The sequence below is a fragment of the Rattus rattus genome, chromosome 2 (genome assembly GCF_011064425.1).
Source record: "Rattus rattus isolate New Zealand chromosome 2, Rrattus_CSIRO_v1, whole genome shotgun sequence".
NCBI classification, from domain to species: Eukaryota; Metazoa; Chordata; class Mammalia; order Rodentia; family Muridae; genus Rattus; species Rattus rattus.
Window position 1 is genome coordinate 228,720,644 of NC_046155.1, and position 20,000 is coordinate 228,740,643.

At 42.7% G+C, this 20,000-nt stretch overlaps 1 protein-coding gene across 2 annotated transcripts in view; it reads left to right on the forward strand.

The window, feature by feature from the left end:
* Ust (uronyl 2-sulfotransferase) overlaps positions 1-20,000 on the forward strand; it is a 296,926-nt gene that overhangs the window by 166,073 nt on the left and 110,853 nt on the right. For both annotated transcript variants that reach the window (XM_032894994.1, XM_032894995.1), the window contains one exon: positions 14,083-14,238. In XM_032894994.1, the coding sequence (XP_032750885.1) occupies positions 14,083-14,238 (156 nt within the window). The remainder of the gene's footprint in view (positions 1-14,082; positions 14,239-20,000) is intronic.

Genomic DNA, 20,000 nt, shown 5'->3' on the forward strand with positions numbered 1-20,000 from the left:
TCTTTACCATAACTGAGTTGGCCAGCATTTCTGTACAAGTTGGGTTGACCTTGAGTTTGCTTTTATGCTAGGTCTACCTGGGGCACAGCCAGCAGAGACCCATGACACCTAAGGCCATTTTAAATTATAAACATTAAAAATGCAAAGAAGAAAGGTATGCATTTGCATTAGGCTAAAAGCCACAGCAAAATTGAATATCCCAACAGGGCCTCTAACACCTATGATTGCCTCTTAAAATTGTAACTCCTCCTTACATTTTAACTTTTCCTGTTTTATCTCACTTATCCATCCTGATGTGAGCTCTTCTGACAAAAGTGTCTTCTTGTTGCTTAGTCAGATCCAACCCCTCACTAATTATGGGCAAGAGAAATGTTATATCTGTTTAGTGGTTTGGGGCTCTCTTGACTCAGGACAGTTAACTGCTCTGAAATGGACATCTTCTTGCCTCCTAGCGAAGCCCTGGTGAAATGGCAAACGTTTGTGTGAGTTTTATGCAAAAAAATCTTCTTTCAAAGAATGATTTATTTTATTTGATATATCACTTTGATTGCCTGAATAGCCTTTACTCTAGGGAGAGAATTTTCCTCTGACTTGAAGATTTCTGGGGGGAAAAAAATCTGTTTACTCAGCACCAAGTAACCAAGGAGAATGAGTATAAGCAAACACACACACACACACACACACACACACAGAGAGAGAGAGAGAGAGAGAGAGAGAGAGAGAGAGAGAGAGAGAGATGGTGGCAGTGGGGAAAGGATTCTGCTTGATCAGATCCCCATTTGTTTGTGGATCAGGTCTAGATTCCATGGCACATCTATCCAAAAAAAAAAAAAAAATGCAGTTGTTAAAAGCTGCCAACATGTAGGCTGTGTGACATTTTTCTATTGGAGAATAATTGAAATATCTTATTACCATCTCTGGCTAAGAATATCTTATGAATCCTGGATTCACATCGGAAGCTAACATTATGGTTCAAGTTTGCCTGGTTGCTGATTCTCCATCCCGTTTCATTGGATGGGAGTGATGTCCTTTTATGTAAAGGAGAAGTGTATGCCATCTTTGCTCTTCTCCAGCTGTCAGCACACCTGTGCTAGGGCAGGTGATAGTTCAGGTGTACACACAGGAGCTAACAATGGACCCTTGCCCAAGGTTTACAGACCTCCCGGGGCCTCCTCCTTACTTCCTTGTCTGTAGATTAAAAAATGGGGTTTCCATGAATGGTTGTTCAGAGAACCAAGGATAGGGTTGCCTTGAGTTCAGGGAATCATCAACATTATTGGTTATTTGTCCCTTTATGCATTCTTTCACCACATCTTCCTCTTTATTAGAAACTTGACTTGATTCAAGTTTTACTCTGAGGGAAAGGACTCCTATCCTCAGCAGCAGATCACCAATTGGTTAATCATGGTAAGTCTTGCAAATAAGAGGAATCACTATGTAAATATAGAGTTAGTTAACCTTGTGTTGCCTGTTCTTTAGATGGAATCCAACCAAAGTTTAACGCACAGAGGCGGTGCAGTACGTGAAGTGAGAGGCCAGGCTTAGTCACATGCAGGCGCTACTCTGGCTTGGATGGTTAAATTCACATCTCTAGACCCCGGGGTCCAGAACACTGATTGAGAGTAAGTGTTCACAGTGTGTACATTTGTGTCTTTAGTTAAAGTATGATTTCGCACGGGGCAGGAGATTCCTTGTAACTCTCTGTGTCTGTTCATTCAGTGATTTCTTACGTGGTAGCTATTAATCTGAGTTGTAAAAATCACAAGAGAAAGGAAGCAGATGTGGCTACTGGAGCAAGAGGATCTAGAGCCCTGTCGGAGACAGACAGTAAAATAATTACAATTCAGTTAACTGCCTGTTACTAGCCAAGTGACTGGCACTTAGCAAGAGCTCAATGCCTGTTTATTGCATTTGATCACAGAATTCTCAGTATTTCCTGTTGTCTCTCTGGGAGGCTGGCCCAACTTTTCCCAAGGCTTGGGAAGCATGAGGAGTCGGGGCCCCAGCATGTAAGTTTTTTTTTTTTTAATGAGGCTCTGTTTGTGGGGTACTTAATTAATTCCTCATCAACCAAAGGAAACCCTATGACTAAGCTTGGGGTCCATGGAGAGGAGGCGATGCTGCGGGTAACCGGAGGAAGCACGATTGGTTAGAAACCTGCCAATCTGCCACACTATTTTAAAAAATGTGGGTTATGTTATAAAAACTTTAAGGTTAGCTAAGGAATTTAAGCAATGATCAGTTGAATCCAAGAATAAGTTTCTGGCTGCAAATTCACAACTCATGAAAACTAGAATGTAATTGAGACATTTTCATGGAAAATGATGGTGTGGTTCCCAACAGGCAATGTCAGGTTTTTTTTTTTACTGTCTTTACCAAGTGCCTTGGTGGCAGAGAAAAGTAATAGCACCCAAGTATCCTCAAAGCAATTCCCCCAGCTTTGTGCTCGTAACAGTGATGGCAGCTTTTTCCTTGTGGAAGAATGGACCGTCTGTTTCTCCCCCAGCAGCCAGAGGAGACGATTCTGAATGGAGCGGTTGACCTTTGCCAACAATACCTGATAGGAATTATGGAACCAATCAATAACGGATACTTCTCTATTTCGTTATAGTAAGGGAGTTTTCAGACTGGGCTTAAAGGGTAAGTCTGTAGCTAGATAGAAGACTACAATAAAGAAACAAAGTTTCAAACCAAGCTTGAGGAGTAGACTTAAATGACAGGAGTCCATATAAACTAAGGCACCTCCTTAGGCCAATTTAACTTGAAGATGCATGTGATTAAGAGATGCCTTAAAGATCTCAATGGGGCCAAACCAAGTGTGTGAGTCTAGTGGTAAAATCGTCTGACCCAATGCGTTTTTCCCAGTCACATATTGTGATTCAAAAGTTAATGCAAAGGACCAATTGAATTAATACCCAAAATAGAACAGCTCCACATGAGGCCCCCGAGTCTTCCTCCATCAACACTAGGAAATCCGCAGTTCTCATTCCCAGAGTTTTGTCTCGTGAGAACTTTTGTGGGGTCGGACACACAGCATATAAGAAGGTATCGGAAGCAGCTAGGACCCAGATTGACGGCGGTAGTGGCACCCACGTGACTTTGAGAACATCAGCACATCCAATACACAGGCAAGATGCGGCAGGATGACCTTGCACACAGCTGTGCAGCTCCGCTGGGTTCCTCCTTGGGCTGTTGATAGGACAAACCGCAAAGGTCTGAAGGGCTGAGAAGAGTGGGGAGCGGAACCAAGCACAGTCCTAGCAGGGCCACCAGATACATGCAAAGGGAAGACTAAGTCCCAGAAGCATTTGGGAATATTCCTCTGAGAAGACTTGACCTCTGCTGTTTTACCCGACCCCCACCCCCACTCCTCATGCCTCATAAGTGTGGTATATGGTCTTTGTTGTCCTTAGTATTTCATAGGCATGCTTTCTTTCATCTGAGCCGTCTGAATTTTTGTAATTATAACCTTTTTGGTAATTAGATACCATTTTTAGGGACTTTTTTTTTCCATCTGTGATTTGTGTGCTGGCCAAGGAGAGAAACAGAGTGATTCAGAATTCAAAATGAATGTTCCTTTTTAAATATGCAAATTTTCTGTACGTCCATTCATTTGAGCTTCGCAGGTATCTATCTTCTTCTCTACCACAGCCCGGATGGCGTTCAGTTAATGTCATCAGAGGCATGAATTCTTCATCAAGCTGAGCAGTGAAGAAGGTTCCAAAGCACCAATGGTGGGAGCTTTATCTTCTGGCATCCAAAAAACAAAACAGAACCTAAAAGATACAAAAACGAAACTTTGTTTCCTTGTGAAAACGTCCTCTCTTTTGACGGCTGTGGGAAAGTAATGATGTTGTAGAAGGCAGAGATGAAGACGTAGATATTTAGAAGTGCAAGTTATCACACCACACTCCGCTGGGTTTTGTCAACCCCATGTAGCCCTCACTTCACAACATGGGGTGTAAGTAGGAAGGGAACTATAGAGTCCTCAGCTTCCCTGCTGCAGTGTATGCTTGAGGAAACGTTAGACAGAAGGACTTGTTCAGAAGCGCTCTTAACTTCTTCAGAAGTTCCCTTAACCTCTTAGAGCAACAGAACCACAGAGGATACCAACAACATCTCATGACTTCCAGCCATCCAGGGAGCTGACTTCTCTGCTATACTTTTTCTTATCTAACGTTGCAAATTAGACGAGAAGTCATAGACTTCCCTCTAGGTTTGGAAGAGAACCAAAAGAACATGCTTTATAATGATAAGCACTCTTAATATCTTCATCCTGTTTATTAATAGACAGGGACATTATTAATTGTCCGCTCTGTGTGTCACAGAGAGACCCAGATGGACCCATTAGCTATATTTATCGTTCTATAGATAGCATTAGACGGAGAGCAGCACTGAGTGGGAGCGGGGGAGGGGAAGCGTAAGGTTGAGATTTGGCAGCGTCTGAGAGAAGATAGGTTGTGAATGAGGAATTAGAGGAGCACAAGGCTGCCATTTCAGCCTTGTGGCTAGGAGGAACTTTGTATCCAAGGGTCATGCTGAGGGGAAATGGGATTCTTAAATGGGTCCTCTGTGTTTCCTCTTTAAGGATGGAGGAAAGGCATCCCGAGAGCAGAAGCGGTATTGGTAATAAGAAAAGACAAGGCAGTGGGGTAGTGCCCATCTACACATATAGCAGTATATATATTCTCATACGTCAAGGACATGGCATGGGCTCACTGATGAGCAGAGGTCAGCGAGTCTCAGTCCTAAGTTTTAGAAAGCTTTGGTAGTAATCTTAAATACAGGGAGCTGATTAAAATGAGAAAACAAGGTAAGAGATTAAGGTAAATATATTACATGACAAGCTCGGACAAGAATAAGACAGATAGAAAGATGCCTACACTTTCAAAATAGCAGTGTGTACACTTGTGAAACTGGAAACCGTGTTATTGGCATAAATCACTGAATCTTTAGTGGGTGGTTTTGTTTTCTTTCTGTTTTGAATATATTTCATAACAAATCGTGGCAAAATCTAAGTTTTTCTGAGAACTTCATACATGAACACTGCACCTACATCATTCATGCCCTCCCCTCTTCCCGCAACTTCTTTGTTCTCACCCCCTCTTAAATTCTCAATCTCTTCTTTTTCATTGCTACATGCCATACATGCACCCGAGCATGCACACGCACCCATGCACACACATACACACATGGTTTAGCGTTGCCTATGTGTGGGTGTATCCATGGATAACCACTTGGAACTAGACAGTCTTTGTGAAAGTCCCTGGACAAAACCTCTTCTCCCTCTCTCAGACGCCATTGCCCACCTCTAGCTCTATCTGGACGTGAGACCTTGCAAACCTTCCCCCGTCCATGTTGGCATGTCAACTAGTATCGCCCTTGTGCAGCTGTAGTTCAAGCAACCATAGTGTCAAAATTTCCTGAGTGAAATTCCCCCGTCCTATACAGAGGACATTTTCTTGCCTCAGACATACTTGTCCTCTGGTCCTTAAACCCTTCCCATAACTCTCTTCCACACATATGGGTTGGGTCATAGATGTATCCGTTGAGGTTAGGCACCCCTTTGTCATGTACTTTCTGAATATTGACCATCCGTTGAAGAGAAGAGCGTCTTTGATGAAGGCTGAGTACTTCATCCTCTGTGGGTATAAAGGTAAGTATTTAGAACACATCTAGAAATTATATTAGTTTAGGAAAGTGGCAGTGGTACATTCTCCTCTTGTGTCTCTCTAGCCTTACCTCTCCAGCCATGTATAGGTAGCTGGGTTTGCAGTACCCTGCACAAATTCCCTCCCATTGATCAATTAAGTTCAATTTGTAGTGGCCCAAAATAGAAAAGCACCACTACTGTACCACTTATTTTAGCTTCCTGGGCTTCGCATTGTTCTGGTTTGTAGGTCGTACAGATGTCTAGGGCTACCAATTGCTCTTCTCCCTCTTGTGAGTCCCCATGGAAGACTGGAAAATTTAAAAGCATTTGGGTTGACAAAAACACAGACTTAACCCAATAACGTATGAGCTTTGGAAGATGATTTAGTAGATGGTGATTCGGCCCTTCCCTTTCACAGATGAAGAAAACCTAGTCGTGAAGGTGTGAAGTCGCCGGCACCGTGATATTATGGGAAACTTTAAAATGTGGATTAGCTTAGTGGGTTTTTGGACTGTGCATAACAGGAATAAATTCAGACTGTGGCCGTTCCTGCTTTTGGTCTGTTTGACTATGACGTGGAAATTCTGGAGAGTCACCAAGCACAATTCCGTTCATTGAGGAAAGTCTGTTCCTATTCAGTACAGCATTGGCTTTAAAGGTGTGACACCACGACGGCGTTTGATGAGGGTTTCAGTTAATGACACGTTCAGTTAAGCAGCACACCTGGTCTCTAGCCCATCTGGGTGAGTAGACATTCATCAAGGGCTGTGTAATCAATAACACGTGCTCAGGTGAATCACAACTGCCGATCCACAGGGAGACACGACCCCTGGTGCCCACGCTAGATACAGCTCTCCAGGCCTGGCTGGGATCATGCAGGGAATGTTCTCCCTGCTTTCATCTTGTAAGCCACGGAAGCCCTTTAAATCACTTTGATACACAAAGGGTAGGAGTCTTTGTAGCAGCACTGCCTACTAACAAAGGCCCCTGAGTGCCATTTAGAATTCCCAGTCCTTACCCTAACACGCTGGTTCTCAACCTTCATAAGGCTGAGACTCTTTAATAGATTTCCTCACATTGTGGTAAGCACCCAGCCATAAGATTGTTTTTGTTGCTACTTTTATGAATTGTCTTAATGTCTGCATTTCCCAATGGTCTTAGGTGATTCCTACGAAAGTCACTCAACAACCCAGGGTTTGGGATCCATAGGTTGAGAACCACCGCCTGAAACTCTCTTCATCCAGTGAACCTCAGTACAGGGGATAAAGTTCTATAAAGAACTAGAATATTCAGCCATTTGAAAGCCACGTTATTATATTAAATGGTAGTTTGCAGAGATTTAAGCTTGGCAGCAACATTAGCACTTTAATAATGCTACCCCCTACAAGAGTCCTGTCGTCAAAGACCATTGAAGTCTTAACCCAGACCACGTTATCTTCTGCCTCAAACCCCTTTCTCCCTCCCCGCTCCACTTCCCAGCGTGGGATAAGCCCTTGCACTTGCGGCTGTCATCTGGTGGTAGTTACTGCTGTGCTTAGGATTTGGAAGGACTTCTGTTTGTTTGGCATGTTCCACTTGGGCCTGTCAGGCTCTGGGGGGTTGTGGCATTTGCAGAACTCACAAGGCAGAAACACAAAAATACATAATTCATAGAGGGAAATATTCTGGAGTCTCCTTCACTTTTACAAATTGGCCATAAAGCAGAAACCACAGACATAACATTCATATACCCATACCAGCCAAACTTGAAGAATTATTGGAGGTAGCAACAATGAAGGCTTTTGGTAGACGCTTCTCTCTAGGGCACCCAGAGCAGGAGTATGAATCCAGAACTTGTGCATAGAAATTAGTGCGATTCTTCAAATGAGGGATGTCGATCCCCTACCCAACCATTGGCAAACGCCTATTGATGTAAATGGGCTCTGTAACGTAGCATCTCCTCCTAGTCGCTAAGCATATGGTTTGAAAGGATTTGCTTGCCTTTTTGGGTACATTAAGGATTTTATATACATTGCCTTATAAGTTACTATCTCTTGTTTTTCTGCTTTTCTTAGTGGAAGGTGCTCACAATGCCCGAGACAACCATGCATGTCACTGTCAAGGGTACAGTAGAAGAAGGAGCGATGTGGAGGCCGAGTCTACTTCCTCCTCCTCTGATTAGTGGTGTTGACACCATGAGCTTGCATTAGTTCCTTAGAATGAGTCTTGAGGGTGGAGGAAAAGTCTAATCAACTTCTGTCATTTCCACTTAGATATCTGAGTGACACGTCAGTGATGTTGCCCATGGAGACTGCTGAAAAAATAGCATGCTTAATGAGGTTAGCTACACGCAGGACCCAAGAAAAGAAATGGGACTTCTGCAGCAAAGAGCTCCCTCTGCCTTTTGATTTGATGGCATAGTAAGGAGGGTGTGGGCCTAAGGATGAGAAAAGCTGAGAGCTGGGCTTTAACTATTCCGAGTGACTTACATGATTTGTGACCTTGGAAATGGCACTTGAGTTCTCTGGGCTCTATTTCATTCCTGTAGATAGGATCCCACTCTCCTGCAGGGGTTTGAGGGTGGACTGACAAATGTCCAAATGGAACAGATTGGACTGTGCTGGGTGATAGTCCTGGGTCCCAGGTCAGAATGCATGAGTTATTCTTGAGTTGCTTCTAACATCGGACCCCATTGTTCTAGGAGCTATGGTCTGTGGAGAAGAGGAGGGTGGACAGGGAGTGACATAGAGGTTAATAGTGTTACTTAAGCTGTTTGGTTACATAAGTTCTTAGAGAAATGCACAGCTAGATTAAAAGACAATGAGGCTATTTGATTGTTAATGATGACTATAAAGATTTGCGACAGGCGATTATTGGTTGACAAAGGGAGTGTCTTTTTTTTTTTTTTAAGATGAGCTCCCTGATAGATCATCCAATCCCAAGTGTTCAACCCTAAAATGCATGCACATAGTAGGAACATTAACTATAAATAAACTCAGTATGTTTATACATATATATAAGCATGTGTGCATATATGTGACAATAATAATTAAAGAAGAGTTCATGAATTTGAGAGGTAATGGAAGGAATTGTGGAGGGATTGGAGAGGGGAAAAGGAGGGTGTAGACATGATGGATAAACTGTAGTCATGTATAAAAACCTTTAGAAATTAATTTAAAACATTTTACACAGCACAGGGGCTAGGACAGGATCAATCTTCTATTAAATATAGTAGTCTCTTTTCCACAATCTTTCCAAACCCTTCAAACAGATGGTCAGATGGGTTTTTAAAGCAGTCTTTCAGAAGCAAATCTGTATTTCTCCCAAGAACAGTTATGAACCCATTTTTTTTACTGTTCACTTAACAGTACGCAAAAACAACATATTGGTTGAGCCTGCCTCTCTGCTCATCCTAAGAGCTTCTCCTAGATTGTTTGGGATAAACTATTTGAATTTGGAGAGAGGTCTGTGTATGACGGTGTATCATACTGTGTCTCTGAAGGCCAAATTGTGATTTGAGAGGCCTTATGGGATGCCATATTCCCCAATTCCCATTATGTGGCTTTAGGACAGTGTTAACCGAAAATAGCCATAGTGAGGATGTTGGGTTTCTTTCCTTGTTTTGAGGCCTTTTCCTAGGGCCGGAGAACATATATCTGTTCATCCTTAGAAGGATGCCAGTGACAGACTCTAGAAACGATTTCACTCAAGTCTAGCCTGGTAAAGCAAGGGGTTTAACTCTGATTCCTTACAAGTGCCTAGACAACTCGCTAAGCAGCTACACCACTAAGTAGGCAAAATCTCCCTGGCAAAGGTCGATTGTCTGTTTATCCTCAGGGGAAGGCATGGTCTCCTGATGCCCTCACTCCCCCAGCAAAAGTTAACTACCTAAAACACTTATAGGAAGAAACAGAACCTATTGAAACCTCTTCCCTAGTAGCCCATAAGTGCCTACAATCTTGGGGAAGGGTAGGACCTCATGATACCTCTCTCCTAGAAATCTATAACTGCCCATAAATCTGGGGGTGGGGGGCGTGCTATGGTGCCACATAGCCCCTCCTCCATGATGAAAAGTCAACAGGACCAACCTTGTTCAAGTAGATAGTTCAGAGTCCAGCGGCAAATTACACATGGAGGACAATGTCCCAAAACACTTTCTTTTCCATTATTGTTGTAGGTATTGCTGCTGTCATGGTGCTGCGATTTTTGATCATATGTAAGCTCCTCTTATAATGCTAAATATCTTGGCCCATTATTTGAGATTTTCTGCAACACTAATGAAAGTGATGTGTGATGCATTAATGGTTTTTTTTAAAGATTTGCTTATTATTCATATATGGGCATACACTGTAGCTGTCTTCAGACACACCAGAAGAGGGCATCAGATCCCATTACAGATGGTTGTGAGCCACCATGTGGTTGCTAGGAATTGAACTCAGGATCTCTGGAAGAGCAGTCAGTGTGCTCTTAACTACGGAGCCATCTCTCCAGCCCTGCATTAATGGCTTTAAAGACTGATTAATCACTAACTTAAAGGTATCCTGACTGTTAGTTATTAGCATAAGGAAGCTGTACAATGGTCAGCATGCTTCTATATCAGTTCTCTAAGCAATTCAGGAGGAAGGATGCTTTCACAGACGGTCTCTACCAGGTGCCCACCTTCCTCCTTTAATCTGTCTTAGATATGCCTGCAGTCTTGGTATAAACCTACATCAAAACCCGGAACTTCTTCTAGGCTGTAAATGCACATGTAACAGTTCTCTTCAGCAACTGCTATTGTGTTACAAGTTGGGGAAGGCCAATTCAAGTAATTTCTTCCTTTTTTTTTTCCTTTTACCATTATTTATTTGTTATGTGTGGGGGAGAATGTATACATGCTGTGTGTCATTTACTTATTAGGAGTATGGGAAATTATGTGTGGAAGGCGGATGACCATGATAAGGAGTTGACCCTTTCCTTCTGCCATGGGAGTCACTGGGATCCAACTCAAGTTGACAGGCTTAGCCTTGGTCTATAGATCCAGCTTACCAGAATAAAGCAATTTATTTCTACAGAGGAACTGGGCTCTGTGTTTATGTGGGCAGTTTATGTCACAGCTGATGTTGGTACCTACTCTGGCTATACTGAAGGACCAGACAACAAACACTGTATTAACATTTCCATGCTAACCTTGACAACCTAGGTCAGCCTCCTTGACTCATGCTTATACCTGCAAGCATGCCTGATCTCTAAATATCTGGGTTACCATAGTTACCAGAGAACAGACTTTGATGGAGGGTACTCAATGATAACATTCGAAGGGAAGGCCTATTACCACAACTATTCTTTTATTGTGGTAACTTTTGTGAGTAGTTTCTTAGAAGGAGGGTCTGGATTTGAATATTCTCCCAATGTCAAGTTTTACCAGAATCATCACATTAACATTAGACCGCACATTAAATTTTATCAGAGTGGTCAAGATGTGCTTAGCTTCTGCCATGTGCTATGGCCCTTTGTCTATACAAAGTGCATTCTGGGGAGGACACATAGGAAGCACTGGCTGGCCCTAAAGATGTGGCTATAAGAGAACAATAGGAGTGGGAGGAATTGTATAGCATTGGCATGGGCCTGGCTACTGAGTGAATGGCACAGATACTGTGGCTGTTTCTAAGTTCGTTTCTGTAAGCCACTTCAAGACAGTAAGTTACCTTGTAGTTGTAGAGGAGAGTTTTGAGTGTGTTTGTCTGTCGCTTGTCCGTGCTGTGCTGTGTCCTTTTGGGGGGACTTTCTTGCGACCTTCTGTTATGGAAAATGCTAAATGAAAGAAGCTTTCGATTATTGCATATCTATTAGTGCGTAGTGCGGAGCATTCCAGTTGGAAATGATGACTTTACTAGTGGTATAAATATTTAATCATAGGTGCTTTTTCAATAACGCTTCTGTAGCCAATCAAGATCATCGTCGCTGGGTAATCAGGAAAGGAATGGGAATCAGAGAGAGCCATGTTGGAAAGGATGAAGTTAAAAATATAACCTGCTGATGACACCATCTTACATGTAGAAAATCCCACGTGGGAGAAACCTTTCGAGCTCGTTAATGAGTGAGCAAAATGACGGGATTTAAGATCAATATATAAAAGTTAGCTGTATTCCTGGTCATAAGCCATCCAGAAATAAAATTAGGGAAATCATTCTATCCATAAGGCATCAAGAAGAGTACGTTGAGACTCTAAAGGCTGAACACTATAAAATGTCAGTGAAACGAATTAAAAAGTAGAATCCTTAGAAGAACGACCTGTGTTCATGAGTGGAAGACAATATTGTTAGCATAGTGTTCATCCCCAAACTCTTCTATACATTAAATGGAATTGCTACTAAAAGTTCAATAGCTTGTTTTGGTTTTTGGAGAAAGGTTTCTTTGGACATTTCTTCTGGGGATGTAAGGGACCCACAGTGACCAGCAATCAAGGAACAAAACACAATCAAGGAACAAAACTGAAAGAACTTTCCTAATTTCAAAACTTACATCAAAGTTATCCTAACAGAAACTATTATGCCATCCAGGAGATTGTCAGTAAGGTTGACAAATGAAGAAAGAAGAAGCCTTTCACTGAATGTGGCTGGGACAATTTGATAGCCATCTGCAAATGTACAAAATTGGGCTGTACCCAATGCCATACAAAGAATAAACTCAAAGCAAAGAGCTAAATTGTTGGGACTAAAGCGAAGACCTCCTAGAAGAAAATGGGGATTATCTTAGACCAAGCCTGAAGCACAAACAGCCAAATAAATGGATCCAAATAAACTTAAAACTGTTAGACCTTTAAGGACCCCATCATGGAAGTGAAAAGACAACCAAAGGATGAGAAAGACATTTGCAACTCACTTCTTTACAAATAAAGAGAAGGTGTGAACACAAAACTCTGTAAATTTATCTATAAAAAGGCAGTTCAACTTGACAGTATTAAAAACTTTAAATATACATTTATACAAAGAAAATAATGAACAACCAACAGACACACACACATGCATGTGCACGCGCACACACACACGCATACACACATGCACACGCACGCACATGCACGCACACGCACGTGCGCACACACACACACACACACACACACACACACACACACACACACACACACACCATGACGATCAACACTATTAGCCACTGGGGAAATACAACTCAAAACCACAATGAGATAGCACTTCACACCCACTGGGATGTTTATAATAAAAAATAAAAACACAAAAACAGGCCGTAGCAAAAGTTGGCACGGATATGGAGAGTTTGGAACACTTGTACATTGCCGGGGGAGTAAAAGCAGTGCAGCTGTATTGAAAACGTTTTGGCAGTTGCACAAAACCTAAACGTTGGGTTGTTGCGGGTCTCCGAGCTCCTCTCATAGGTATGTACATAAGAGAATTGGAAACACATGTCCACACAAAAGCATGTACGCATATCGTCATAACAGCGTTACTCACGGCAACCAAAAGTGGAAGTGATTCACCTGTCCGTCAACTGATGTATAAACAGAGCCCAGTTTGTTCGTGTATTGCAATGGCATCCAGCCATTCAGGATGGCAGAGTATTGAGTCATTCTACAGCGTAGCGGTCACTGGAGACCAGTCTACTAAGTAAAAATCAGACATAAAAGACACATGTTTTCTTTCATTTACGTGATTTTTCTAGGACCCTCCAAGTGAAACAATGAGACAGAACCTATGTGTATGGTGCCAGGAGCTTGGCATGGCGTGGGAAAGGGAAGCGTTTGCTAACATATATATGGGAGTCTCCAGCTAATGATGACAATTTCTGGAACTTGATGGTGGCGATGCTTTTATAACATGGATCTAATAACCATTTAAATCCTTTAAATTGTTCTGTTTATATGTTTAAATGTAATGACATGAGTTCTACATCACTTTTGTTGGGTTTGTTTGAGACAGGGTCGAACTATATAGCCCTGGCTGTCCTGGAACTCAACTGTGTAGACCAGGCTGTCATTCAAAGTGCAGAGATCCACCAGCTTCTGCCTCCTGAGTACTGGGATTAAAGGCATGGGCTACCACACCCAGCCTCTACATAGTTTTTAATGTCACTATGTTTTCTCTTATTAAGCTGGTCTAATAAAACATGCCTTGCAAACAAACAAACAAACAGACAGACATTCTTCCTAAAAGTACACACTTCCCTGCTATCCTTTTGAAGCCAGTCCACCATCATGCTTTATAGACAAATGTCATGAAATGTGATCAGTATCAAGTCTGAATGAGTGCAGTTGGACAGCTCTCTCTCTCTCTGAAAATATTATGAGGGAATATATCTACACGCTAGCCCCGCCTTCTCTTCCACTAGCTTGATGGAGACACTTCTCGTTTATGTGTCCAACACATGTTGTTGTCCCTTGGAGGAAAGACTCGCTTCTTCGCCCACATTTCATGTTGCTTCTCTTTCTCTCCTTCCAGGTCCTTCCCTTCCCCAGCCAGGTGGTGTACAACAGAGTCGGCAAGTGTGGCAGTCGCACCGTGGTCCTGCTTCTGAGAATCTTGTCAGAAAAGCACGGCTTCAATTTGGTCACGTCAGACATTCACAACAAAACCAGGCTTACTAAAAATGAACAAGTAAGTTGAACTTCACGCTGTCAAATCATAACTGGTGGGTGCCTTACACAGGGTATCCTCCATGCTGAAGTTTCCATTGCGTGCTGTGTTTTTTTTGTCAGAGCACAGAAGGAAAATTAAAATAGGATTTCTGCGGGGAATCTGAAACCCAGGAAGCCTGCCTAAGTGAATACTTCTGTTGGGTCTGATGGACTATGTACATTAACCACGGTCTAATTTGCTAAAGTCGATTAAACATACAATCTCAAATATTTAAACCACTGAATTATATAAATAATGCTAACGTCTTCACAGTCAAACTGAGAAATTTTTCGTTTAGCATTCCTTCCTTCGCAATTTCTCATCGGTATCCTAAATCTTTAGAGTAAAGAGAAAACCTTGTTTTGTGTGTTCAGGAAATCTGGTTGGTTGATGCAGAATAAGAGTCTAATTGTAATAAGCTCATCGAGTCTTGGCTTCCAAACATGCGTTAGGAAATATAACATTTGTATATATAGTTTGAATACAGAGCATTTGTTATGGTCGGTGTAAGCAAAAGAATCCACCCACTTTGCAGGATCTTTTTTTTGCCTCGGTACAGCTACACACAGAGCTGGATACACCTGTGACAGGATGACGTCACTGTTGTCCGCCAGGAAGTTCTAAAGCTTGTCCTGCCTTGTAAAACTGTGCAGAGATAAGGACAACTATACCTGTGGAGCCTCCCGTGTAGGAAATGAGGGTACTGTACTCTCAGTGGTCTTTTTTTTTGCAAGATAAAGCTTGTTGTCAACATGTGTATTGGTTCCTGTTGTTGATAAAATATCCTGATGAAAGCAATTGGAACTAGGGGAAGGGTTTATTTTGGCCCTCACTTCCAGAGATGATAGTCACATCGTGACACGGAGGCACGACAACTGGCAGGGGCATGAGGCTGGCATGCATGTTGCATTGGCAATCTGAAAGTAGAGAGTAAAACCAGACCCTTGTAGACAGAAGGGCATCGTTCCCATAGACTAGAGCAGTGGTTCTTTGAGTGAAGTGTTTGCACCCCTGTCCCCCAGGGCAAACCATGAGGGCCTGAGTTCAGATTCCCTAGCACAAACACAAAGGGCCAAGGCAATATGAATGCCCCAAATCTAGACAGAATGCTTCCGTCTATGATTACATGTACCTCCAAGGGGAAAATATGTCTGAAGAGCGGATGTGTGCTGAGATTTCAATATTGTGATCTCGACTTGTTAGTAAGTGCCCCTCCCCATTGGATAATATAAGTTTCTAAAGTGACAGAGCCCTTTTTCTTTTTTGACACCAGGTTGTTGTGGTTTGAATGTGAACTGTCCCCCATAGTCTCCCGTGTTTGACTCTTTGGTCCTTGGCTAATGGCACTGTAGGACTTGGAGTCTTCCTGGACGGAGGATGTATGTTTCCAGGAGTGGGCTTTGAAGTTTTATAGCCTGGTCCCACTTCCTGTTTTTACTCTCTAGTTTTAGATCGCCAATGAAACATGAATGCCCTAAAAGTCTGTGACCTCTGCATTGGGTTTTCTGAGGTAGCTGGATCTCTGGATCTGTATGGGCTTCCCATGTTGCCAACTTAGGGAACTCCAGGTTCAAGAATGAAGGTGGGGGCGAGGTGGGGAGATGGCTCAGTGTGCAAGAGTGCTTGCTTCCTTTTCAGGAGTGATACTGAGAACCAATGTGATAGTTTGTACATGCTTGGCCCAGAGGATGGCACTATTAGGAGGTGTGACTTTATTGGGTGAGGCATGTCACTGTGGCCATGGGCTTTGCCCTAGCTGCTTAGAAGCCAGTCTTCTAGCAACCTTAAGATAAAAGATGTAGAACTCTCAGCCCCTCTTTCACCATATCTGCCTGGACACTGCCATGCTCCCGCTTTGATGACAATGGACTGAATCTCTGAACCTGTAAGCCAGCCCCAATTAAGTGTTGTCCTTTATAAGAGTTGCCTTGGCCATGATGTCTGTTCATAGCAGTAAAACCCTAGCTAAGTAAAGGCATGGCACAAGCACTCCAGAGACGAAAAAACAAACCAGCAAAAACTGGCAGAGACCGTACCTCAAAGGAAAGTGGAAAGTGAGGACCGACTCCCATGGTTGCTCTCTGACCTCTGTACATATGCTGTGGCAGGTGTGTACACACACACATACACACACACACCTGTATTCACACACACACACACAACTGTGCCTACACACATGCACACACACACTCACACACACAAATAGTACACACATTGCATGCATAAGCTTTTTCAAATAATAAGGTGAAGAGAGACTGTGAAACCGTCAAATCCCCTGACCTCCATGAGCGTGTTCATACACATGCACACACTATGAACACCTATGCATTCATACATACTAAACACAAGGAATGAAAGGTATGTTTGGCATTTAAAGCTTTGAGGCTAGGTGTGGTGCCACCATGCCTCTAATCCCAGCATTTGGGAAGCAGAGGCAGGCCCATCTGTCTGGGTTGAAGGCCAGCCTGGTCTATATAGTGAGTTGTAGGCCAGCCCGAGTTACATGGTGAGACCCTGCTTCAGAAAGGGGTGTGTGTGTGTCACGTTTCATGTGTAAGATGTTTAATAATAACAACAGAACCCCTTTGATTCCCTTACTTTGACTGATTAGGATCTTTTCTTACTAACCACAAGAAAATGACTGTAAATAAATAGTCTATGTTCTTAGGATGCTATTACGGTTATTAAATTTTACCTTCCTTTGTATGCAAGCCTCAGGGCCTGCTTATCAGATTACCCCTAAATGCCACTGTGTGTGTATTTCATACATTATTCCTAGATACCTTGTAAGACAGTTTCTAGATTCAGGTGGCCCCTGTTGAAGGCATACAAACAGCCCAGAGGAAACAGAAGAAAGGCCCACTAGAATGTTCAGGAACATCCCAAGGGAAAGAACATGGAATTCTAATGTGGAACGCACCGTGGGAGTTTTGAGTAGATAACCCTACCTGATTTAAATAGGTATAATCCAGAATAAACTAATTTAAATAAAAAGCTAATCCAATTATCTGACTGAAATAGGTGGTTACTAGAAAAGATTAAAGACAACAGCACCCTTCCCCTCTGAAGGGGAAGCTCTCATCTGTTAGGAATGGTTGGCTTGTCTGGAAGCCAGGGAACAGGTAAGACAATCTTTTTAGGTTCTTTATAGCACCATGACTCTGTGATATATTTATACAACTTCTAGCATATTCCAGGTGTTATGTGGTTCTGATTCCTGTGGTCACTGTGGCCTAGCCTATATTTCATTCCTTACTGCGGATTCCTCTTAAATTATAAGACAAGTTAAAGAAAAGACTAAAGCAAAAGTAAAGACTCGGGAGGAAAAGCAGATGCACAAGTCTGCCATGACAATAAAAGAGGACCGTGCTCACAGCATCTCTGAGCCAGCTGACCTGGCTCCTGGACACGAGAGAGTAGCCAAGAAACGGACAAGAAACCAGACCTAGTCTATCTCCATGGATGTTCTGAGAGACTTGCCTTTGTTCCATGGGATCCCTTTTACTAAAGTTTGAAAGTACATATGACAGCAGAGAACGAAATATTATTTTAACTTAACGTATTCAGGAAATAATTTGCGGTATTAATAGCTGCTCTTCTTGGTAATTTATTAAAGGGCAAAAGGCGGTGTGATTTAGGAGACTAGTTAAAATTTTATGGTCAGTGGCTCTCTCCCTTAAGCAGTAGAACTCTGAAAATCATTCCCGTGGAAAATTGTTTTCCCAAAATTAATAATAATAATAATAACAACAACAATAATAACAACTTTGCTTCAGGAACTGTAGGAGTCAAACAATCTCTCGTGTGCTAGGCCAGGAATCTATAAACCTTTTTTTTTTTCCATGAGAAAACATGTTCCATGTTCCAAAGTACTGACTTACAAGTGAACTTCAAAACTATGTCCATTTACAGGGCTGAGTTTTTCTGTGCCATTTCATTGAAACCACAAGTCATTTCTCCAGGCCACGATTAAATGAGCATATTCATTTCCCCCTCAATGGTAGCTATCATCATGCACACATGTGTTCATACATGTGCAAACACACATCTGCACACCCAACAGTTAAGGGTTAAAACTTTATAGCCTAGGGGATTTTTACACAGGGAAGAAAGCAAGAAGACCCCAAATGTTACGGATACCCATAAAGACTTATTACATCTGCTCCCACAGAAATAGACACACCTTTAAAACTGTACTTTGAACAATTCCTCCTCCACAGATGCGCTCCTAAACACTGCTGACCAGGTGTTGGATCTTTATGTTACATATAATACAAACTCAGGATGACACTGGTTCATCTGCACCAGATCTAAATATGGCTCTCAGTTAGGGGGCATGATTTGAATGATCTTGCAGAGTGGAGATTCTATCTAGTGTGACTGAAGAGGCTTCTCCCCCTCCCCAAAGGGCAAGGGAGTGGTGGCCAAGAGTCTTCACAGCCCGTTTGCTAGTCCTAAAGTGACTTCAGCACTGTGCCCTAAGTATAGTGAAGGTCAGAGTGCCACCAGCATCCCACAGGGAGAGGAACCTGTTATCCTGGTTGGAGAGTAGCAGAAACTGACCTCAGACATCAAAAAGATTAGCAAGAGCAGATCACTTTGCTATTGGTTTTTCTGCTGGAGTTTCCAGTATGGAGCAAATGGGAAGCCTACGTGTGAATTGTTTCTCCTAATTATGTCGTTTAACTATTTGGGGCCAAAAATACACCAGTGAGTAAGTGTCGCTCCCTGTTTTCTGGGTGAGAAACTGAGATAATTTGACACCTTCCGAAAATAACTGGAGCGACTGGACCTGGGCTCACCCAGATCCAAAGGTTGTTCCCATAATGCAACGGTCGATCTCCAGCAGTACTTTTGGAATCCTAGAGTCTTGGCGCCCTTCCGCTGGAAATGCTGGCCAGGAATCCAGAACATTCTTTTGAGGGGGCGGGGGAGTGAGTAGTGGCACAGGCAGCTTTTCTATGATGCAGCAGCCAGGCTGAGGAAGGTCTTCAGCAAGGTCCTCATGTCAGCGTTTCCCCGAAGGGTGATCTCTAGGGCTCCATGCTCCCTCCGTCCAGGAAGAAGGGAAAAGGGAATGGCTTAGAAATTGAGGGCTCCTCTGTGCCCTGTTTTCATCTAGAAGATTCACAGAGATTATTCACATTTTTAATGACTGACAGTCTTAAGACATAGACATATATACTGTATGCATGTGGTGTGCATGTCTATATTTGTATGTTCCCGTGTGTGTGGGCACACCTGTGTGTGTGTGTGTGTGTGTGTGTGTGTGTGTGTGTATGTGTGTGTGTGTGTACTGATGACTGAGTATATATGTGTGTGTTCACATGTTCACCTGTGTGCACCCATGTGCATTCATGTGCTGGTAACCATATATGTGAGTTTGTGTTAGTGTGTTCACATGTTTGTGTCCATGTGTATGTATGTGCTGTGACTGTGTGTCTATTTGCATGTTCACATGTATGTATGTGCTCACATGTATGCATGTCCTGGTGACCATGTGTGTGTGTTTTGTGAGTATTTGTATATGAGTGTATGTGTGTGGTATGTATGTGTGAGAGAGAGAGTGTGTGTGTGTGTGTGTGTGTGTGTGTAGCTTGTCACTGGCCATCTTCCTCCATCATTCTTCACTTTATTTTCTGAAGAATAGATTCTCCCTAAACCCAGATTTCCCAGTTCACCATCTTGCTCTGAGAATCACATGTCTTCACCCCCTGAGGCCTGGGATTACAGACAGATTG